The sequence below is a fragment of the Cydia pomonella genome, chromosome 2 (assembly GCF_033807575.1).
Source record: "Cydia pomonella isolate Wapato2018A chromosome 2, ilCydPomo1, whole genome shotgun sequence".
Lineage (NCBI taxonomy): Eukaryota > Metazoa > Arthropoda > Insecta > Lepidoptera > Tortricidae > Cydia > Cydia pomonella.
In genome coordinates, this window is record NC_084704.1 from 31,477,701 (window position 1) to 31,503,635 (window position 25,935).

At 38.7% G+C, this 25,935-nt stretch overlaps 2 protein-coding genes across 2 annotated transcripts in view; both read right to left on the reverse strand.

Annotated features, from left to right (window-relative positions):
• LOC133515356 (uncharacterized) overlaps nt 1-25,935 on the reverse strand; it is a 131,055-nt gene that overhangs the window by 69,630 nt on the left and 35,490 nt on the right. The window lies entirely within an intron of this gene.
• Nucleotides 17,991-21,427, reverse strand: LOC133515522 (uncharacterized). The gene is made up of 2 exons (XM_061848067.1): nt 18,991-21,427; nt 17,991-18,083 (listed from the first exon to the last, which is right to left on the reverse strand). The coding sequence occupies exons 1-2, from the start codon at nt 21,292-21,294 to the stop codon at nt 17,991-17,993; spliced, it is 2,397 nt and encodes a 798-aa protein (XP_061704051.1). The 5' UTR covers nt 21,295-21,427.

Sequence of the window (25,935 nt, forward strand, 5' to 3'; positions counted from 1 at the left end):
AGCTCCTTAGCAAATTTGTTGTTGAACCCTTTGACTAGAGCTTTCGAGTGTTCTTGTCCTTTGACGAAATACTTAGCTACCTAGCTACTAAACGAAATACTAAACCTACCATTTTCGTTGCCCCGATGACCATTCTAATATCAACCGGATAGGCTGAAATTAGACTAAGGCAAGTCATAATTACCTGAAAAATAAATTTTTTTAGACATAGTGCAGGCGTGAATAATAAAACTAAACGTTTGACACTTCTTGAATATAAAATAAATATTTTATATGATTAAATTCCAAGAATGTTAAGAGCATTTCATATAGGTACCTAATTAAAATCTTCCGTATTTTGTGGAAGTCCAATTAAACAAAAACGACGTTAGATGTAAGAAAAGCTTTATATTTTCGACTTTCAAGTCTTATCACGAACATACCCGCCCAAAAACTGGTCGAAATTATCCCAACATACCAATCATCTAGTCAAATTCCACAAAATCCCTCTGTCCACGAATATGTGCTTAAGCAACCAAAGGTACATGTAACACTGAGTACCTACTAACACTCCAAAGGGATTCACCGAAACCCCAAAAAGTTACATGTAGCTTAATCCAATTTCCACCCAATCTGTAGCTGAAATGCCTTTTAAATTGGTTCGGCGCCTTCGGGTAGGTATATTTATCGTATATTTATTTGCGTTTACTTTTTACGTACGGGCGAATGTTAAATGAAGTCGCATAATTCATTTACGCGATTAAATATTTTCCGGGTGCATTGGACTTAAGAAATCGCAATGATTTCTTAGATTAGAAGCGCTTTGTTTATAGTGATCCTAGGCTAAAGGGGAATAAATCACTCTGTATCGAGTTAAAAGACATACGATTTGCATGTAAACGCAGTGTGTGCGTGCAAATACGTTACCTTTAACCGCGCGAGTGCATGTTAAACACGCATAAAATAGTTTGCTGTACGTAACATAGTTCACGTACGTACTTATACATATGTGCAAACAAATCAGGCATGTAAAATAACCTAAGAGACGGAAGATTAACTTCGTCAATGTCCAAAAATGAAACTAAAAGTGAGCGTTCCAACTTAACATGATTTATTCGATTTGAGTGACTTCGAGCCACGGATCAAAGACTTAAGTGCTCTCGTCTTCGCTCGAAATGTTACGTAGGTCGGTATTATTAATGGAGAATAATAGCTGAGCGGATCCTTAGCCTAAAAATCGCCGTGTTTTATAAAACTAACGGGATTATTTTGAGGACCAAATCAAGCCCGCTTTGAGCCTAAAACCGGCCAAGCGTGCATCGGATGTACGAAGTGTTCCGTTTTTATTTTCAGAATTTAGTTTTTCATTTCTCTGTTCAACCGTAGTTTAGAATTATGAACATAGGTACATTGTGAGGTGAGGTAGTATCTCACACGTATTTTAAAATATTTTATTCACTTAAACTCCATTATAGGCCGTGTCTTTATAAATCCTTTAAAAATAATACGACTTTTAAAAAATTACTTCAGGTTTAACATTAGCCTTTAGTTATCAGAATATAAAATTTGAAACCACACCAGCTGGTAAAGGCTCTATTGATTGTTTAAAAACGGATGAGAAAGTTGCATTTTATCCACAGGCGTGGCAAAGTAATCTGACGCAAATTTTGAGTTGTTTCCTTATGTTAGCTGGTAGACTGATTAATGTGTGACTTATTAATGGTCATTTTGAATGATAAATATTTAATAACGTTCATTTGGTTTCGATTTTGTTTGATATTTTAGTTACTATTTTCCTCATATCGGTGTAGTGAAAAATTTTGTGTTTCTCTCGGTGGCAAAATTTGTTTAGCCCTCGTGCCTTGAAACTCTCGCAACGCTCATGATTCAACTTTTCGAACCACTCGCTACACTCGTGGTTTAATTTTGGTATATTTTCCTTCTCAGCCCGCGTAGCCAACGTGCCTATCGTTCACCCTCCGTGGCGAACGAAACGCAACGGTCACAGTCGCACTAATATGGAAGAGTGATAGAGAGAGATGACTACGCTGCGCTACGGAGCGTGATTGATTGTAACGTTGGCTACGCGGCCAGGTATCAATAGTGGCACAAGCGGTTAAACAAAAACTTTTCCCCCTTGTAAAACAAATAACTATTAAGGCGTTCAAATAAAGAGTTAAAATATCTACGGTGAGCCAGCTGACTGACTGCTAGCAAGCCTCTTACGCCCATATTTGATGGGAAAACTAATACTATCTTATACTTTATTACGCGAGAACAAGGCATACATTTGTACGGCTACTTCTGTGTAACATTTTTTTACGCGTTTCGTTGGATCCTTTTGGATACCTACCTCCGGAGCGTGTACAAAAAACTCACCGCTTTTAAAACATCAGCCCGCAAAAGTAAACCGGCAATAAATAACGCAAGCTGAAGCAAGCAGATCGGTTGCAATACAGCTCGGACAATCAACAACTAGCAGCCATAACCTTTATCCGTTTTGCAAAGAAAAAATATTACAAACGTTAGATTTCCATTCGGGCCACGCATGTGAGGACGTGCCCGGTGTGCCGATACTTGAAACTATGCCAACTTTGACGGGGAACAAATCAAACTGTACTCGGGGATACGACTTTAACTAGAATGTTGGGTAAATGCTACTTGAATTCTTACTTGTGATGTATAAAAAACGCCGTAAGGCACTTGTTTTTTTGTTGTTTGCATCTCTAGTATGTTGCATTTGGTGTATAGTATGTTGAAGAATAACTCACGCTAGAACGGTCTGGGTCTGATTCGAGGCTTCCGTACCTTCAGTTTTCTTTAGAAAGCATTACGTGATAACTGATCACCCGTCATAGAAAACGAAATGACTGACGCCTGGGATCGGACCTGAGCCGTTCTAATGTGAGTGGGTCATTATCAAAAAATATGTCTGCGGTCTAATCACCGCAACCCGTACAAAATGTCTGAAAAGAGTCGTGGCAATTAGATGCAACCGCAGACATATTCTTAGAGAATGACCCGAATCATCTTTAAAGCGATGAAGTCCAAAAAAACCGGACCAAGTTTTAGGGCCGTAGCCATAATAACAATCGTTTGTCGAGAAACGTCAATTTAAATATGTTGAGTTTTCTAAAAACGATAGTCGCGTATCTAGGCCCCCTAGGCAACCAGAAAAAACCTTAAAGCAACCAAAGAACGTTAGAGGAAAAAAAACAACGGGTTATCGAATTTTCAATCTGTCGAATCTGTCGGTCACGTGACACCTGTCGCGAGTTGAAAATTTTTTCCACATCCCAAAAAGTGCACAGCGCCGCTAAAGAAGTTTTCACTTCAAAAATTGAGAAAAAGGACATTGCGCCACATCGATAAGTCAAGTACTATTTTTCATATTCTTTGTGAGAAACATGCCACTGATTGAGGGCAGACAGAAAACAGTGGATACTTAAATGTCTCCTGCACAGCCTTATGGCCGGGCTACACATGAAAGTTCCCGAGGTACCGAAACTATATCAACTTTGACAGGAGCAAATCAAACTGTACTCAACCAATGGGGCTTTGATAGATAGAAGTTAGGCGGTAGCTAGTTAAATCCTCATTTGTCTTGGAGCCAACTCTACAAAGCTAACTCTACACAGACTTTGCAATTACAACGTGTGTAGGTGTCATAATCAGCATCACATTTCTATAAATATATAATATTTATTCTGGCAAAGGTCAGAATCTTCTGCCCAGGCATGTCTAAAGTATTTTACGTTATCTTATTATAAGCGCCGTGGCATGGCATGCTGCTCCTAAAAATTATCCCACTATACTTTGCATCATGTATATTCAACATACCATGTTTTTAAGATAATAGAAGAACGCAATAAGGCCTAGTCTTTCCTCTGGGTTGGAAGGTCAGATGGCAGTTGCGGTCGTAAAAACTAATGTCTACGCCAATTCTTGGGATTATTTTCCAAGCGGACCCCAGGCTCCCATGAACCGTGGCAAAATGCTGGGACAACGTGAGGAAGATGAGATGAGTAGAAGTGCGCAATGAAGCAGTGAAGCGAAGTGTTGTACATGTAATTTTAATATAGAAACATTTCAATTATTAAATTAAGTAATAAATTCCTAAATTTTGTCGGGATTTAACTTACAAAACCTTTCAGGTTCACAGGTCACAACCACCCAGTATATCTTATACTTATTATCTTGATATTAAGAGTCGCACAAACCCGCCGCCAAAAAGCCGCTCCCATACAAACGAATTCTCTCTCATTTTAAAACGACAAGCATAAATTACAGGAAACTTCGCATAAACATTTACCAGTAAAACCAGTACCAGACTACAGGTTTGAAAATGGAATGTTGAGCGTTGCGAGGGTTTCAAACAGGGCTCGGAACCGGTTTTTTTTTAACCCGAAATTGCCCAATATTTTTAATTATTTTATGTTTTTCACGTAGGATAAGATTTTTCCATTAAAAATGAAATAAAAAACCAAAAATATACCAAAATAGAACCGAAATTCCTAGCCACAGCAGCCCGCTACCTCCCCGTCAATATCTGCACCCACAACTATTAATATTAATTAAATCGAGTGATAAGCTTAGTCTAATTAGTTTTAAGTATGTATTTAACCCATAACTTGCATGTCTGGTTTAACTGTCAATGTAAGTTGGTGAATAAATAAAATAAAAACAAAGAACAAAAAGGACGTAATAGTACCTACCGCTATTTTTATATGAAGAATAACCTGATTCTGAGCCTTCGTTTCAAGGCGTGGGGGTTAAACAAACTTTGCCACGGAGTGAAACACAAAATCACCACACCAAACAGAATATCCATATATATGTATAAAGTTTACGTCAAATTTCATATCATTTTAGAATGTCGTTTTAAAATTAGAACGCAACTTTGACTGTATTGCGGCGACCAAGCCGCGTAGCCAACGTGAAAATCGTTAACGCTCCGTAGCGTATCGTAGTCATCTATCTCTTGTACTAATGTGGAAGAGTGATAGAGATGACTGCGATACGCTACGGAGCGTTAACGATTTTCACGTTGGCTACGCGGCTAGGTTCATGTGACTCTTAAATCATCGTAATCTTGAAATATCTGCAATATATTAAGCTACAGCGAGCTAACTACGCCCAACTATCTCACGTCGGCTTTTGTTGTCAAGTCACGGAAATGACAATGGGTTATCGCATAACGTCACGTATACTACGTAATGTACGTCACGTGTATTGGTGATATGGACTATCTCGATTAGACTCGGCATTGGGTCCATAGTGGGTTGCATACAAGTTTAAGTCATATCTTTGATACGCGTAACAACTTGTGTCATAATCATTATTGCGCATACAAATGAAAAGTCATATTATATTGTGTCATATTAGTTGACACATCGTTTTTGTGCATACCTGACGAACCTAACCTAAAATTTTATGCGAATTAAATTGATGACTATAAAAATTATGACAATTATTTTATGACAAAAACCCAGTTATGCGCAGGAATAATTCTGACTTAAGATTTTTATGACTTTCAATTTTATGCATAAAGTGTTATGACAATTAAAAATATGACAAAAGTGTTATGCGACAAGAGGGAGTCCCCTCGGCATTACAGGTTGGCCAAAATACGTTAACATTCAAAGTTTAGGAATTGTTATTTACAAGCCCTTTACAAAATGTTATTATTATAAAATAAAACTTGCAATCGTATAACTGAAGCAAAAAATATTAAGATTAGGTATTATAAGAGAAACTATCGGCATATATTAATAACATAAGACCCTACTCGTAGTGTTGTCTTCCTACCGGTAAGTAAGATTGCCAGAGCTCACCGAGGGTGCGGGGTGTTAGGGTCGGCAACGCGCATGTGACACCTCTGGAGTTGCAGGCGTCCATAAGTTATGGTAACCGCTTACCACCAGGCGGGCCATATGCTTGTTTGCCACCGTAGTATTAAAAAAAAAAGATAAACAATTCTTGGGAAAAGAAACAGATATACTTAAAGATATAAAAACCTAAATAGATGATAGTACCATAAATAAAACTAATGCATAAATATAATTATCTTAAAAATATTTACGTAAAGGAAGTTTCCTCGCGGCTTCACATGCCCCGAGAAAAATTAAGTATGTTTCTCATACCCCACTTATCTTCAAAATATTCTCATTTGGCTTCAATACACAAACGTAAAGCTTTGTTAAATCTATCAACAAAAAGCACAAAAAAGCCAACGTATTTTGGGCCACCGTATATGAAGTTATTACGGAAACTTGCAGTCACCATAATCAATCAGCAGCAGTCAATTGCATCCTACAACCTATTGACTCAATTCAAGTACCCATATTTACTCCTAGATTTTTTTTTACATACATAGAAGTAGAGGTATTTTTAACATTTCATCTTAATATGTGTGTCTTGTATTTAATCTCGCGCGCACAGCAAACAGGAAAAAAACACTCAAATGCGAGTAACATTTTTAATTACCTGTAATCTTCCTACCTGTAACCTGTTATCTCTGTTTTTCTTGCTCTCTCTCTAACTCCTCATATTTGTAAAAAGGGGCAGGTTAAAAGTACAGGTTACAGGCCTTTCATGAAACGCAACCCAGGACTGTACGTGAATGTAACATTAGTATGTATGGTACCACAAGTACATACATGCTTTATCTAATGGCTAAGTGATCTGTGATTGACGCGAACGTTTTCACCGGTACTATAGGTCAGATAGCCTACATAGATTGTACGTGACTTAGATTCAAAATAGCTTAAACAAGCCTGGATATAAACTTAGTACATACTAAACTAATTATTTATCAACGAGATACCTCAACGAGCGATACTACGAATTTTTATATTAAGGGAAAAAATGTTGGAGGTCGCTTTGTCGCAGCCAACTGGTTAAATTAGCCAGCTAATTAGTTGGCTGAAGGACAACCAGCCAAGTCATTGATCACAACGTTAATCCAGATGGCTGAACGTCGTGTAATCATTTAGTTCGATTAGACATTGATGAATTTGATGTACGGTTAGGTTAGTATTTTATTGAAAATTTATTTTATCTATATAATTTTTAAGTTTTTAGGTTACTTTTTAATCACTTGGTTGAGTGAACCAGTCGTTTTCAAAGAACTGACTTTCAATACGCCGAGTTGTTAAACGTTGAGTGATTTTCTATCGGTCTAGGCGACTAATTAGCTGGCTAACTTAACCAGATGGCTGCGACAGCTATAAGGCATGTAGTCGGAAAGGAAGAAAGGAAAGATTCGCCCGTTTCTGGTAAGCTTCCAAAGCTCAGTTGGTATGCCCGAAAAAAATAAAAAAATGTTAGTACTTACGCACTATTTTGGAATTCGTTATTATGTCACCATTTATAAATATATAAGCATACATATAAGTACAGTACCGGCCAATAATATATCACCTTTGTATTTTTTCGTATGTACTTATAGAGTAAACAATATACTCGTACATAACATAAGTTAGTTTATAGATTGCATATTTTACATTTTATACAAATACATGATGAATACTGCAATGAAATACTGTGAATTACAATAGGAGACTAAGCAAATTACTAAAAAAAGTTCAAAAAAAAATTAATTTGACTATAGGGTAAACCGTCTATTACCAGCCAATTAATATTAATGTCCAATTACTGGCCACCTTATACTAAAATGGTTAAAATAAGAATTATATTTATTTATTTACACAATTCTAGTAAACGAAAGAACTATCGTTCTGATGATTAACTTAGATTGTGTGATTATTAAACAGAAAAATTTAGTATACCTAAGGTGGCCAATAGTCAGTAATAGACGGTTTACCCTACATTGTCTTTTAAAAGAAGCTCTATGAAAAGCCATTACATGACTCTTATCGCTTGCACAAAGACTACTACTAGACTACCTAAAGTGAGATGGAAATCACTTGCAAATAAAAAATAATAATATTGGCCGGTAAGATTTATATACTTGGGTAAAGGGTTGTAATACCAAAAGGAAATGTTCAAAACATTCAATTTATTAAATTAATCTGTATTTCGGGATTAAGTTATATTTCTCGTGGTTGCTGGCTTAAGAGACAAATCCGACGAAACACTTTACGCTTCTTTATCATTTTATTCCTTTTCTTTATTTTATTTAGAAACTCCATTTTGCTTTGAAACATACGACTTGCTGAAAATAAAGTAAATCGAAATCAGTTGCGGCATTAGTGTCGATATGTGAGCATTATGCTGCAACACACGGACTAAAATACAATGTAAAAAAATCAGAAATAATTGTTTTTAAATATGATAAGGGCCCAGATTTCGTTCCACCTGTTAGGTTAAACGGGACAGAATTAAAATGTGTAAGTAGTTTTAAGTATCTAGGGCATGTTTTGACAGAGAGATTAAAGGACGATGACGATCTCGAAAGACAGCGGCGGGCCATAGCGATGAGAAGCAACATGCTGGCACGTCGGTTTGCTCACTGTTCCGACCAAGCCAAAATAACTTTGTTCAAGGCGTACTGTCAGGCGTTCTACACTAGCCAGCTGTGGTACCATTTCACGAAACGATCGTTCAATAGACTTCGAGTACAGTACAACAACGCGTTTCGTGCAATGTTACGGCTACCGTGGCGGTGTAGTGCGTCTGGTATGTTCGCCGAGAACAGAGTAGATGACTTTTACGCTATAATGCGTAAAAGGCACTGGTCGTTTGTCGGGAGAGTGAGCGAATCGACGAACAGTATTGTTAAAGTAGTGTATACAACCTGCTACTGTATGAGCAAGGTTTTCCCGCTGCACCTATATAATTAGCCTTAATTTTAATTGTATATTTTATTTTATTTTATTTATTGTATTAGAACTTTACGTAGGTACAGAACCGGCACAGTATTATTGAGCCTTGTGTTGATTTGACAACAAACCATAAAAGCGGAGCGTAAATATGGCGACCTAAACGCGTAAGCGCCATGAATTTTACGGCGCTTACGACGTTTTGATCGCGAGGTACAAGATGTGATTGCGACTATTTCATTGTTTGGTATGGCTTCTCTATAGTCAGCAAACTCAATGCTCGTACCGCTTTATGATTTTATTTACTCCTTTCCTTTATTTTATCTAGTAACTCCATTTTACTTTAGAATATAAGACTTGCTGAAAATAAAGTAAATCGAAATCAGTTGCGGCTTTAGAACTTTAAAAATCTACTTTACCCATAAAACAATTTACTGCGTATAGAACCGGCACAGAAAACCAGTATTGCACCATGAGTTGTTGTTTTTTGACAGCAAACCATAAAAGCGGAGCGTGAATCTCGCGACCTAAACACGTAAGCGCCATGAATTTTATGGCGCTTACGACGTTTTGGCCGCGTGGTACAGGTTACGATTGCGACAATTTCATTGTTTAGTATGACTTCACTATACTTTTAATCATTTAATGCTTGTACTGTATCTCGCTCGCACCATACGATCTAAAATAACAATAGAATTCTGACTAGAGCCACAGAATAAACAATAGTACAGTCAGCATCAAAAGTAGCGGATGAAACAACGCGCCAAAAGTATCTGATATTTAGGATAACTTTTCCAAATATAGATAAATTTCTAAAATTCGCGCTCAAAAGTATATCTTTTACAGTCTTAGTTTTTCTATATTAAAGACATCACTTTTTGTAAAGCTGTTACAGAATGGTAGATACTTATGAAACGTTATTTGATCCGCTACTTTTGATGGTGGCTGGTGGTAGTGGTGGCTACAAAACCAAAGTGTGACAGTATTTTACACAGCGTAAATTATTGACAGCAAAATTTGTATGGCACTTTCAAAATTGTTCACACGACTGATTTTCCCGCATAGACGCGTAAGCGTGTACGGTATACGATAAGAAGTTACGCCGTGTAAACCTAGCCTATTGCTTGATTCCCGCGAAATGCATGCAATGCACAGAACTGGCCTCCCTACTTTGCTACGTATTAGTTATTTACGATACAAGTGCAGAAAATAGAAAATTCAAAGAAGGGAGTGTTTTAAATCGACACGAGTTGCAAATTACCTATTCGCACGTGTATCGTACAACGTTTTACAGTACATATGGCTCTTTAAAGTTTCGACATATGCACGGAAAGTGCTCATTCCCGCACACGCACCTTAAGTACTGTAATATATATTATATGATATATGTTGTTGTGTACGGCGTAGCGCGCTACAAAAGAACTTCGTAGCAAGTTAGCGCTTAGTATTGGATTTGCTACGAACTTCGTCGTAGCGAACTATCATTTTGCTTATAATCGCGATACGACATACTTTTGAAGGGACCGTGACATTTTGATACTTGAAATATTCCTTGGTATGTTTTTAAAATATCAACTGAATTCAAAGTTAATCTAACAGCGCTTCTACATAATTTTGTTTTTCGTTATTGCAACTATTTTCTAGCCATTGCCTCTAAAGCATAAACTACACTTTTGTACTTAATTATACTACAGATGATGTGTATTTAACGTCTAGCCATAGGTATGTAAGTCGGTCGACTTAACAATTTTGACCATGAGACCAATAATACAGTAACTTTATACATTTAGCGTTTGCGTCAAATCCGGTAGTTCTGATTTTTTGCAGACTTGTTTATTGAAATTTACTGTTTCAATACATTTTAGCTGAACGAATGTTTATATTTTGTATGGGAGAGTCTTTTTTTTCGCAATTTCAGAGTTAAGTCCCACAGTAAAAGTTGCTCAGTATGACCTACATATCAACAAAATAAAAAAATATTATTATTAAAAAAACAAAAAACCCGACTGCACACTAAAACAGAGGAAAACAAGCCCCACGAGAATATTGTTGTTGATGGTAAGTATCGCAGGCGGGGACCAACAGAGGGTTACTTTTAGTCATTTTGGTTGTTTGTTTCCGCCGGCGATACTTACCATCAAAAACAATATTCTTGTGGGGCTTGTTTTCCTCTTTTTTAGTGTGCAGTCGGGTTTTTTTTTTATAATAATTTTTATTTTATTTTTAACTTTAGCCCCAATCTATGACACTCCCGTGATCAAGACGAATCTAACGATACCTCATACATCAAAATCCATCAAGCCGTTTAGGCTACAGAAGGCCACAAAGAAATAGACATACATACATATATACATACATACACTCGAAAAGCATTACCCTCCTCCCTTTGGCAGTCGGATAATAATAATATCCTGTATAAAACGTTGTTGGGCAGGTTTTAGTTTGACAATATTCCGTATAATTATAAACTTGAATCCGAAATAGATTTTGATAAATATCAAGTTTAGTTAGTCGAAGTCGTATAAATAGAAACTAAATAAACTGGATTGGATAAAAATAGATTAACTATTAATCGGTACGAGAAAATGATTATGAAAATTCGCTTAAGACTTTACTGAAAACTTCGCCGAGATACAGAAAGAAAAACGAATGATTAATTCGATTTATAAAACTATTTTTTTCTACAAAGTGCTTAATTCTATTCAGAGACAAACTAGAGTCGGGGGCCTATTTCCGTATCATTCGATACCAACTAACATGCGAGATATGTCAACATTGTATGCAATTGACATTTCATTTCGAACAAGAGGCATCTCGACTGATATTAAAATAGAGGTCAAATCGAATTGCTTTTTTTTTTCAAAGATGTTCCAAATTTGAAGTCATAACCAAATCGATTTTGATGTAGTTATAGCAATTACCTACAACATCATCACAGATAAGAAACTTGTTGTAACAAAACAATTTATCGTAATGTTGGCCATTATTTACGGATTTTGAAGGCATCATAGAGGGTTTATGATATGTGTGTAGATAAAATACTTTAAAAGATTAAATTTTCACTTTTACCACGAAGTACGGAGTTAAACAACACTAATAACGTATATTTCGCTGTACCTACGTGGCCACAAGTCACTTAACGTAATACGCTTTAAGCACGTTGTTACAGCGTGACCACTTTACTCGATCACAGGGCGTATACTCTATACCATCGCTACAAGGTTTAAAATTGCTTAATTCCACTGCATTATATTTATGGTTCTTTTCCGCTTAGACAACTATATTAAAACGTCCGTGATGGACTTTATGACATTGGTTTAGCGTCTGCAATTGCTTGTGTCAGACGTATTTGTTTGTGGTCGTGGTATATGCGATATGACACGTTCGCTGAAGGGAGCACGTGTGCGCTATATTAAAAGAAACAGCGACAAAATAGTTGGATGCCGTTTTTGCAGACTAATATCGCGATATAGTTTTATTTAAAAGAGTCTAAGTCCATTTGTCAAGACTTATAAAGGAAATGGGAAACTACCCGACTTATAAAGAAAACAGGTTTAATGTAAGATTTCATACCTAGCTAAAATCATGCGATCACTAAAATTAAGCGGAATTTAAAATATTATTTATCATTTGCTTTAAAAAAAATGATCCGAAAATTCCATAGTTTTTCATGTATTTGGTGATGACCCGGTGGGCTTTCGAGGTCAGACACTTGAATTTAATAATTAACATGCAAAAAAACCAGCGGACCCTTACTTATTTAATGCAAGGTGGAATGTAACAATTAAATGGTTCATGACGAGTCTAAAGACAACTAATATAACTAGGTAATTACCTAATTAATATCTATCTGAACTTGTGTCCAACTCGATAAACACTTTTAGATTCGACTTTTGAAACCTCATAGCCAGCCTATGCCAGAAATATTTATTAAAAGTGTATAACTACACACATATCATAAACCCTCTATGATGCCTTCAAAATCCGTAAATAATGGCCAACATTACGATAAACTCTTTTGTTACAACAAATTTCTTATCTATGATAATGTTGTAATTGCTTCATAACTATATCAAAATTGATTTGGTTATGACATTCAAATTTGGAACACATCTGACAAAAAAGCAATTCGATTTTACCTCTATTCTAAAGCCCGACCAGAAATATATGATCGTTGTCAAGAGGGCGCTATATTCTCATGTAGGTATAGGGTGACAGTTCAGTTTAGTATGAAAAATTTATTTCTAATGAAATTCCGCGATATGGCGCGTGATCATATATTACTGGTCAGGCTTTAATATCAGTCGAGATGCCTTTTTGTTCGAAATGAAATGTCAGATGCATACAATTTTGACATATCTCGCATGTTAGTTTGTATCGAATGATACGGAAATAGGCCCCTGACTCTAGTTTGTCTCTGAATTTAAAAAAAAACTACGAACGAGTGACATGCATGAAAAAAAGTTTTAATTTACCGCCATTTGAAGTAGAGTTTATCTTTTAATTAGTTTTAGGTATAAAATGAATATGTTTTGTTGTTATTAAAGTAACTATAGCCAATTTCGTGTAAAATGAGAAAAAAAATTCGGTAACGCCATCACATATCTGCGAGTTCCGCCAAGAGAGCAACGATGCCCCAACGTTGTCTGTAATTTGGGTTAGTGAATATATCATAGAAAGTTTATAATATGTGTGTAGATAAAATAGTGTATGTAACTGTACATAATTTGGCATTAAAACACTCGTGTGATCCCTTTAAGAAACACTTCGTTCGTTTCTTAAACCCACACTCGTGTATTTTAATGCCTTTTATTATGTAGCAGTCACATAAACTACTATTTTAATATAACTCAAGTTTCATAAAGCATTGTTTAAACATTCAATATTGAATATAAATAACAATGGCTATGCAAACTTTGTGTGACACACGTCCTTTCTATTTTAATGTGCACATATTTCATGACGAACGTCCGCCATGCACGCAAACTTATTATAATGGAGTTGTCTAACATGAATTTGGGTCACATACAATAGTCGTATTTTTTTGCCATCAATTTGGCTAGGTATGTGTACAACCTTGCTTTGCTTTATGTCAAGGGCTTAACAGTTATTTGAAAGTTGACATGAATACATATAGGTATAATCTGACCAAAAATAGGTATCTGAATATAGGTATGTAGAGACGACCGCGACAGTATCTGACCTAGTGGGTCAGACCCAACACACACACAACAGTGGGTCGTTAGGTGGGGACCCTGCCTATGAAGCCGATGGTCCCGGGTTCGAATCCAGGTAAGGGCATTAATTTGTGTGATGAACACAGATATTTGTTCGTGAGTCATGGGACTCATGGGTGTTTTCTATGTATGCAAATAAGTATTTATCTATATGCGTATGTATACCGTCGCCTAGTACTCATAATACAAGCTTTGCTTAGTGTGGGGCTAGGTCAATCTATGTAAGATGACCCCCCGATATTTATTTATTTATTCATAATGGGACTTTGGACCCTCATTGCCGTTTCATGTATGGTGGCTAGACCAAGTTGGAACAAGCATTATTCTGCTTTTAATTTGATGTCATTATAGTATTTTATGCATCAGTTGTATAAGAAGGGTCAAAAAAGGCGAGTGGCGTGAGTTACAATGTGAGCCGGAGCCGAAGGCGTAGGCGAACATTGTAAAGGAATACGCCACGAGAATTTTTTGACCTACTTATACAACGTTGCATACAATATTTTTCCTACGAGTCAACAAAAATAAATCTTAATTTAGGTAAACAAATGACAGCAAAAGTATATAGCCAAGACGCGCGAGCATACCTTGTTACGCGCCCGGCCCGCCCCGGGCCGCGGCCGGCCGGTCGGCGACACCTCCTCGTAACTCATGAGGCCCTGGTACTCGCTACTTGCTAAATTAATTTTTTGGACAGTTTTTTCTCAATTTTGGCCACCGTAGCCTACGGAGACTAACAAGCAACGCTAAGCGGTCTTCGTAGTCTATGGGTGTTGCTATATTACGGGTGTCACATGCGTGTTTCTGACTTATGACGTAATTATTTTTACTATGCAACCAAATGAATATTTTGTAAGTTGGCATCAATGCACTTAGTTTAAAACTGTATTCGTTTTGGTTTTGTTAGGTTGGTAGCCATTAATCGCAGTAACATTATAGCTTATAAAAGCACAAGAGCTTTTATGAGGAATAGACAATATAGACTTTTCTTGAAATCTTTTATGTATGTTCTTATATTCGTGTTAATGAATGCATAAATGACAGATAACAGTAGAGGAGTAGGAAAAAGGGTATATATAACCTATAGATTACGGTATACTTCGTACATCATAAACTTTAGGATACAACACTGCAAGCTCTTTTTACATTTTTACCACAAGGTCGTCGAATAACTAGTCGACTTTTTACATAATCTATGTAATAGGTGTACCTGCTCACTCGTAATAAGACTTGACACATTCGATATTCACATTATTTTTACTTACAAATACGAAAGTACATTATTTTATTACATGTAACTATGTTATGGTCACCATAAATAAATAGTCAGATGTTGATGTCATTAAAGGGTATATATAACCTATAGATTACGGTATACTTCGTACATCATAAACTTTAGGATACAACACTGCAAGCTCTTTTTACATTTTTACCACAAGGTCGTCGAATAACTAGTCGACTTTTTACATAATCTATGTAATAGGTGTACCTGCTCACTCGTAATAAGACTTGACACATTCGATATTCACATTATTTTTACTTACAAATACGAAAGTACATTATTTTATTACATGTAACTATGTTATGGTCACCATAAATAAATAGTCAGATGTTGATGTCATTAAAGGGTATATATAACCTATAGATTACGGTATACTTCGTACATCATAAACTTTAGGATACAACACTGCAAGCTCTTTTTACATTTTTACCACAAGGTCGTCGAATAACTAGTCGACTTTTTACATAATCTATGTAATAGGTGTACCTGCTCACTCGTAATAAGACTTGACACATTCGATATTCACATTATTCTTACTTACAAATACGAAAGTACATTATTTTATTACATGTAACTATGTTATGGTCACCATAACATAGTTACATGTAATAAAATAATGTCAAAATCTGAAGGGTGACTATGACTTATTTACATAACTGTTATTTACTCGTACCTTATTGAAATAAAAACAATCTTGTTTCTTTTTTCATTTCATTCCTTGTAAATTATCGGTTATGTTTTATGTAGTCGCTATGTGTCTTGATTTCACAATTTTTTTTTTATGTAATAACTGCAGGAGCACCTATTATAGATGCTAGTTTTAAGGTATTCATCTATGGGCCCATAATTGCCTGAAAATAAAAAATTTCATATCCATAAGATTTACTCGTAATTTACTCAATACATATGTTATATGTGGTTAGTAGATATATGTTAGAATGTGTTACTAATATAAAAATGTATAAGACACGGATGTTACGTAAGTATACGTTTTTACAATACTTGTTTTTTATTTTATTTTTCCATAATAAAGTAATATAATTATAATTTTATAAATTTCATAAAACTTGCCAAACTGTGACGTTTGATGGCGAGGTACGCTCATTTTTTAATAAATAAGTTAATCTATAGTAAACACCCCTATAATGGTGGTGGATGGTATAGACAAATCCTGTAAAACAAGTATTTACCATCAGTTTTTAATTGCTGTCAACATTTTAATATAAACAAGAGCCAAAGAGCTGCTTAAGTTTAATTTTTCATTGATACTAAGAATAGTATACATCCCATCATCATCATCATCATTTAAGAGCATGGCTCTTGTCGGTGGAGTAGACGCCAGTTTTCGCGGTCCTCGGCCAAGTTCTTTAGGTCCCTGTAAGACACGACATTTACTTTTCCTTTTAGTTGCTGCGTGTAACTTGCTCGTGGTTTTCCTCTTCCTCTTCTACCTTCGATCCCATGACTGGAGCAAAAAAACCATACTTTTAATTGGTTAATAATATTGAAACCAATTGAAGTAGCTTTCATTCAATAAATAGAAAATATAGAGGACGAATTGGACATAAAGCATAAAGCGGTAGAAATTTCACAGATGTCGGTGAAATATCAAAAATACTCCAAATTTTCTCTTAAATGTCCCATGATTGGTGCCGTTAACATATTTGGGTAAGACACATTTTATTATATGGTTAACTCGTTCGCATTTTTCCTGTAGACATCGCAAAGTGAAGGGAATCTAAAGCTCGATTAGCTTTATGCTGGACTGCACTCTTACAATCGGGATACATTTTTTAATTAGTACGTGAGACTCAAAAAAAAAAGATATAAATCGGGATATATATGTATACATACCTATTGGTTATTTAACTTATGGGAACAGCAGACTCCGCAAATTTTAAAGTGAGATACCTTTTCGTCCCTATCTTAATAAAGATATTCTGCTCCAGAAGTACCTGATGTAGGTGGAGCCTTACTGATAAATTATCACTTAGATAGGATTTGTGGAATAAAATTTATCTAGTGGACATAAATTACGAACTGGCCCTCGACTTAAAGGCTTTGATTTAATCTTAAAGGGGTACTCTCGGTGTCAATGGTTACTTTGTTTCTAGCCATTATGTAATTCTTACTCAAACCATTTCTCTCCGAGATGCTTGTGTACTTCGTCAATTGTACGTCATTACCAAATTAAAATGGAGCTGGTCGGGACATGTTGCCAGGCAGAGTGATGGTAGGTTTTTTTTTTTTTATATATAACGATAGGCAAGCGTTTGACCACGATCTCACCTGATGGTAAGTGATGATGCGGTCTACGGTGGAGCACGCTTACCTATGAGAGACCCAGATTGTACTCATGCGGAAACACAGACTCGGGCAGGGCATTCCACTTGAAACCGTTAGGGTGAGGTCCTGGTGTCGAAGAAAACCACGGATTTTAATACACTTTTAATAGCAAGAAAACACGCCAGATATAAACTCAAAAAAAGTCCAGAAAACAACATATATAACCGAATATCACGTGATACATTTTTGCACGACTACGTGCGGCCCCGTCCGAGGATGCATGCAGACTGGTGGGGCGCAATGATGTTTTACTTAGGTAGCAATTTGCCTATGCAATTTTATATATAGTTATACAGATACATTTGGTTTTAACAATATTTGTGAGCGCGTCGCTAACATAGCCCACCCCTAGTGCGAAGCACTATTCTACAATAGGCACAGGAGCGACGCGTGCCGCGGACCGGCGCAGCACTCCTCTTTGAGTGGTAACCTCGACGACTCTGACTCGTCCATCTCGACCTGGAAAGACAGTTTTTACAATACCTCGTGGCCACACGTTTCGTGGCGAATCAGGATCCACTATCAAAACGAGGTCACCCTCGCGCAGGGGTCTCTGATCCTGCTGCCACTTCTTACGAGGTAACAGCAAGGGCAGAAACTCCTTCAGCCAACGGCGCCAATACATATCGGCGAGCCTTTGCGCAGTCCGCCACTTTTTCCTTAGGTACAGATCGGAATCGTCAAACTCTCCAGCTATAGGTAAATTCGCAGAGGAGCCCAATAGAAAATGGTTAGGGGTAATTGACTCAGAACTACCAGGTTCGACTGACACGTGTGTCAAAGGCCGACCGTTGACCATATTCTCCACTTCGGCCAGCAAAGTCAATAAAACTTCATCTTTTGGGGCGCGTTCCTTAAGGATGACGCCAAGCGATACCTTTACCGTCCGAATTAGGCGCTCCCAAGCGCCACCCCAATGAGGAGTCCTAGGAGGAACAAACGTCCACTGGGCGCGATTGTTGGCCGCCTCTTTTTTTAAGTCCTCATTATTTATTTCCTTAATGGCGTTTTTTAGTTCGGTGTTAGCTCCCCGAAGGTTTGTGCCATTATCCGAAAAAAAATTACTAGGCCACCCACGCCTAGATGCCATTCTTCGAAGGGCTAATATCAGCGAGTCAGTGGTAAGAGAATGCACGACCTCAATATGTATCGCCCGAACAGTAAGGCAAGTAAAGAGAACGCCATAGCGTTTCTCACGGCGTCTGCCGACCACTACCTCCATTGGACCAAACAAATCTAATCCACAAAATGAAAAACAGCGCTGATGATGAGCTAAACGTGCTGCCGGCAAATCACCCATTCGTGGAATCAGCGGCTTAGCCTTTCTCAATCTACACAGCATGCAACGTGATGCAACATATTTAACGGTTGGACGCAATCTCAACAACCAGTATTTTTGTTTGAGGTCGTTGACTACTGCCTCCTGGTTCCCGTGCGCGGCCTTGACGTGCAGATGGCGCACCAGGAGTCGCGCCACCGGATGCCGTCCGTCAAGGATGATGGGCCTCTTTGTCGCCAGCGGCACATCCTGCGCGGCGTCAATGCGACCACCAACGTACAATAGACCTTCGTCACCTAAATATGGAGTCAATGTCAACAACCTACTATCGCGTTGCATGTTCTTACCATTTTTTATATCGGCGATCTCATTGGCAAAGGAGTCCATCTGTGCCTGCTTTAAAATCAACAGCTCCGCCCGGGCCATCAATGAGCAGTCGTCATGGGTAAGTTTCTTACATTTAAATATGAACTTAAGTACAGCAGCCGTTGACCTAAGTAGCCGAAGCCAAGAAGAAAATCGTTCCGGATCTGGAATGGGTAAGTTACACGACATATTTTCTTGTGTGTTTACAGTGACGTGCCCAGAAAATACCTCGGTTGCCTCAGGTTCAAAAAGGTTAAGCGGCCAGGACCTTTCGTGTGAGTACAAAAACTGGAGACCCTTAAACCACTCATTCATAAAAGATTCGTAATTGAAAACCTCTCTAGTCGCAATATCGGCGATATTTAATTTTGTAGGCACATAACGCCACTCCGATATATTCGTAAGGCTATCGATCTCACCCAACCGGTTCGCCTCGTATGCTTTGTAGACGCGCGTATTATTATTTAGCCAGTGCAACACGGTAGACGAGTCGCACCAGAAATAACGGCGCGCGGCGGATAACTTATGTTCTCTTCTTATGGTGTCCGCCAAACGTGCAGCCAGCAATGCCGCCTGGAGCTCAGCACGAGGCACCGTCAAGGGTTTAACCGGCGCGACGCGACACTTACGGGCTACAAATGCGACGTATATTTCGTCATCCTTTATCCAGCGAAAATAAGCCACCGCACTCATTGCCTTAGTAGATGCATCGCTAAAAATATGTAACGATAGGTTTGTATAACCATCAGTAGTAGTTGTAATATTATTTTGTATCACCTGTGGCGGCGTAGCACCCGTAGCACTGATGCCGGACGCAGCGCAGGCACTCGCTTGCGTCACAACGTTCGTAGCGGGACAGCGTAGACCATCTACGCGGCAGACCGCGACGGCAGATGCATTCTCCTTCGCGCTCCCACTCCCTGCGCTGCGTTGGTACCATCTAGGTATGCGAATCTTATCAACTACCTTGAGTAGTTCGATCCATTCGCACCACTTTTTATAAATACCATCAGGAATGTCATCATCCCAAGAAATATTCAGACGCCACGTGTCCTGAAGCATAATTCGACCCTGTACTGTAAAAGGCGATAAAAACCCGAATACATCAAATATCGACATAATAACGCGTAACATAATACGTTTTGACGGCCTTTGTTTATGTCGAATTATACTATCAGGGATGCGTTTAAGCGAGACGTCGAAACCTAATTCATCCTTACCTGGGAACCATAGAAGCCCAAGCGCCCGCTCGCCTTGGAACTGCTGGCCGACTTTGAACTTTACCGCAACTGTGCCTAAAGTCTCTTTTGGAATGCTATCGAGAACAGCGATGCTATTACTTGTCAAGTTGCATAACTGGAAACCACCTGCTTTGTGTATGTCAGTGACATTTTTAACCATTTGGATAGCTGTATCTTCGTCAGGGAGGCTCTGTATATAGTCATCGACATAATGTGAATTTACGATCGCGTCGACCGCGGCGGGCATAGACGACTCATATCGCGAAGCATTTTTATTTTTTATAAATTGTGGAACAAAGGGTGCGCAATTTGCTCCAAATATTAAACTAGTCATAACGTATGTCTTAACTGGTTCCGTAGGCCTGCTTCTCCACAAGAAGCGTAGGGCGTCCTGGTCCTGGGGTTGAATCTTAACGCGTAAGAACATGTCTTTTATATCGCCGGTTACGCCTACGCTATGTTCGCGAAAGCGTAACATAATACCTAGTAAAGAGTTAAGTAAATCCGGACCTTTTAACAGGTAATCATTTAGGCACAACCCTTCCGATTTGGCCGCAGCATCAAAGACCAGACGCAAGCGTTTTTTGTTTACGTTGTCAACGCCGAAATGTGGTAAGTACCACGTCCTTTGAGTACGTTGAGTTTCCTTCAGTTCTGTGGCGAAATCATTATTTAATAAATGATCCACGCGTTCGGAGTACCTTTTAGAATAACCAGGATCTCGACTCATTTTCCTCTCGATGCCTTTAAGCCTATTCAGAGCGCTCGGGAATGAGTCCGGCATCGTACAGTTGGGGTCCTTCCAGGGCAAGCCTACTTGCCAGCGCCCGTCGACGAGACGAGCGGTGCGCTCCAGCTGTTCGACGGCCCGCACGTCATCCACGTTCTGTCGCGGCTTACCTGATATTCCAAGGGCGTCCAGCGCGAATCCGCTCTGCACCTCCTCGTGAAGGTCCCGTAGCGCTTGCTCCTCGCGGCAGCACTCACTCACGAACAATACCGCCGCGCTCGCTTCGCGCCCGGCGGGGGCGTCGGCGGCACGCGTCGCTCTCGTGACGCGCATGGGTCCATGTATACACCACCCCAGGGGAGACAAAGTAGCAGACGGCTCATTTTTCTTACCTAAGATAACTTTTAAAGGCACTAACAAATGGTAGTTATCTTGTCCTATAAGTACTTCCGGCTTTAGATCATTATCATTACACAAGGAACTTGCAATATTTTTTAAATGTGAATATTTAGTACAATCGGTAAATGATAAGCTATTCGGAGGCAAACTTAACTCGGAAACACTTTTTGCTTTAATGGAGTGAACCTTATTGTCCTTACCAGAAAGTTCAAATTTCACTACCATACTGTCGCACGTTATTTGATTATCTTTCCAAGGTCCTTTCACGCGCATTGTTTCCCGATGACCGCGGAGTCCGGCACGGGCAGCTAAGTCAGCACTTATCATTGTTACGCAAGATCCGTCATCGAGTAACGCACTACAGTTTATCACTTTACCGTTAGCCGTATACACACGTATAGGGACCACTTTAAGGAACACTTTGCAACTACTCGCGTTGATGTTTGTAACAACCTCCGCCGTCGGTGGGTCCGCGCCTGCGGCGGGTTCCGCCGAGTGCTCCTGGGGCGCGGCGGGCTCCGCGGCAGCGATAGGTACCTCCCGGGCCGGCGCGCGGTCGCTAGGCCGTCGCGCAGTGATGTTGTTTACAAAGTGAAGTAGCTTGTGATGCGCTTGGCCACAATTATCCTTATCGCACACTGGTGCCGGGCAGGTTTCTCGGCTGTGGCGGGAATCTAGGCATTTGTAACAAATTCCATTACGTTTTACGTATTGCCAACGTACCTTGCGAAGGGCCTTTCGGAATTGTTTACACTCTGATAGTTTGTGTTTTGATCCGTGGCAGAAATAACACTTGTCGGCATTATCTTGCTCAGATTGCAGGAATACATGTTGCGGGCGCGGGTTCTTATCGTAACCTTTAGTTTTTACGTTGTCAGCACGTTGACTCATAGTATAAATGTTAGAAGTAGTAGATATGCGTATAGCTTCCGTATTCAAGAAGTCTGCTAAAATATCCAAACGTGACTTCGAGCTAGTTTTAATAAGAGGAAAGCTATAATCCGACCACTTAGATAATAGAACAGTAGGTAATTTAGATAAGATTAGCGGCACTAAGCTCATGCCCTGTAGGTATTCTTCACGACCCACTGACCTTACAGCTTCTACGAAGTTCTGCACCTTTACAGAAAATTGCACTATATCCTTTTGGTATTCTGAGGAGACGGGTTGGATCCTTTTAATATCTTGCATGAGCTTAGAAATAATGCAGTCTGGATTACCAAATCGTAGCTCCAGCGTTTCCATAATACGTTCAGGCGAAGTTGCACTGATGAGCAGAGCTGAGACTGCATCTTTTGCCGCTCCACGCAGACATTTACGAAGCCTCCACAGGTTTTCTTTGGGGCTAAATTGGCACACTTCTGTCGACTCCTCATACGCCCTTTTAAATTGCAGCCAATCTAACGGGTCTCCGCTAAACTCGGGTAAGTCTCGGGGTGTGCAGATGCGGCTCAAAAGGTTAGTGTTAGGTTTGTTCTGGACAGAGGCAGCGGCTAGGGTCTGGACTGTTGCAGCGAGCATTTGGATCGTGTCGCGTGAGGTACCCGCAACGGGCTCATTCTCAGCCGGAATATGCAGCTTATCCAACTCCTGCTGGCTTTTCTCCATCCAGTTCTCGATGTTTTGTGTGCGATCCTCCTTATCATGTGAACTGTATACTTCCTCCTCCTCCTCCTCTAAGTCGGCTAGGTCTGCCTCTAGCTCTTTATCAATAAGCTGCATCCGAATTTCCGCTTTTTGCTTTTCCGCTTCCAACAACAATCTTTTCTTACGTGCTTCGATAGATAATACCGAAGATCTTGATTTTGATTCTGAAAGCGAGCGCGCACGGCGCGACTCGGGTTTTATAGCACTACCCGCCGCCGCTGGTTCTGTACGATGACTCGTAGTTTCTGGAACTTTCTTTGTTTCTTGTTCGGCATGAACGATATTTTCTTCACCTTGTTCTTGGTTTTCTACGCGCTCTTTGCGTGTAGCCCTCCGTGTCTTCATTTTTGAAGTATGAGACATCAGATCCGGTTCGAAGACCACTGAAACCGTTAGGGTGAGGTCCTGGTGTCGAAGAAAACCACGGATTTTAATACACTTTTAATAGCAAGAAAACACGCCAGATATAAACTCAAAAAAAGTCCAGAAAACAACATATATAACCGAATATCACGTGATACATTTTTGCACGACTACGTGCGGCCCCGTCCGAGGATGCATGCAGACTGGTGGGGCGCAATGATGTTTTACTTAGGTAGCAATTTGCCTATGCAATTTTATATATAGTTATACAGATACATTTGGTTTTAACAATATTTGTGAGCGCGTCGCTAACACCACTCCTCCTCCTCCTCCCAAAGAGTGGTCCAAAATGCTAACGGAATGGTGGCCGCTTTCAGACAAAAGGAGTGCCTAGCGTCCGTTGGCTCGTTAGGTGGACGACATTCGGAAGACTGCGGGTCACTTCTGGATGAGATTGGCTCGGGACCGGGATAAGTGGCGTACTAGAAGAGAGGCCTATGCTCAGCAGTGGGCGATAAAAGGCTGATATGATGATGTATGATGATGATGACGTCAAGAGAATGGCTTAGGCGGATTATTTAGTGGCCCCAGGTCAATTCAAACTTATTTTCACAATACATGATATCTGTACGAGTATGCGCATAAACGCACGCATAAAATTATAACAAAATGTTTCTATTAGATATCAAGATGTAAGTTAAAAATGGCATCCTTCTCAAAATTATGTATCGCATAAGTGTACCTATCCATCATAGTGACCTCTGTCAACATTATGCCGTGGTCTTCGGGTTACTTATCATCAAGAAACCACAAAACCACATACCTATAGTCCAACAGCTCCCACCTTCATTTTGAAATTCGTAGTGTTGTGGCAACATAAATTCAGATAAAACCAAAATGAACTTTGGTATTGATACTTTAGTAAGTAAGTATTAAGTAACCAGCGATATCATAATCGCCTTTTTGTCACTTGTCATGTCATGCGTCACTTTCGCACTTACATATTTGTTAGAACGTGACAGACATGATGACAGATGATAAAACACCGATCATCTTAGCCACTAGCTATGTTCCACAAGCTTTTGCCATCAGAATATCGTCTTGATATTAGAAAATACATAAATACATTTAAATCGTATACAGGGCGTCCCAAGACTACGGGACGTGAGCTTAAATATCGTGGATAGGATATTTTCCTGAAAGAAGACTTTATGATGCCAATCGAAAGAATGGACAAAAATAATATTTCTTCTTAAGTAACATAGTATTTTAAAAGAAAGGAACAACGTAAAATGTTTGAGTCAAATTTTAAGAAAATTATTAAGTCCGTTCGAATCCCAGACGAAGCAAGTAATTCTTAGAAAATCATTAAATGCAGAATTACTGACTTTTAAAAATAATGTAAAATCTTCTTTCAGCAAAATATCCTATCTTCGATATTTAAGGTACTTTCCCTTGATGTCCCATAGTCTTGGGATGCCCTGTATACCCTGTATAACTTTATTTGCATGTACATATACTTAACGCAAATAAAAATAATCTGAATCTGAATCAGTTAAGTTCAAAGAACATGCAAAACTGATTAATCTCTGAGAAATAGATGTTGTCATTATCACGTTTGAGATATCCATCCAAGTTATTAAAGAAGTGGCATAGAATATACTTTATACATTCAAATAAGTACACTTCAAAAAAATTAGGGAGCGATTAATAAAATAAATAGGTACAGTTACTTAAAATTCAAATGTTCTATTGCCCCTTTCACGTTAAAAATCATCGTTGCGTATCGTTCTTAATATATCTGCTTAATATTTGTGTACTTACGTTATTTAATAGACGGATTTCAAGTTTTCATGCACTAATCTGTTTTCCACATAAAGAACGATTAATCCATCTACTCGTAGCAATCGCATCATGCACACTACAAATAAACTGTTACAACCAAACAGTTATATTATAACAAATTTACAAATTCGAATACAAGCAGAGAAATCCCCAATACACAACAAATATGCATTACTAGTGCTCTTGAGAAACCAATAGTTGAGTCTGATATGAATAACAACTGACTGGAGCGGGTAAGGGAGACAAAATATTGAGACGGCCATGAAATAGACAAGGAAAATTGATTTTTCAATTTAAAATATGGCTGCATTTGTAGGGATACCTATGGCGCGCGTCTAGAGCTATTACCGGCGTTATTGGCGAAATGCTTTATATAATGTTTATGGCTCTTAAAGTATATAAATATACGAAGGAAAATGACTTGTTTTTAAACTGCGTGGC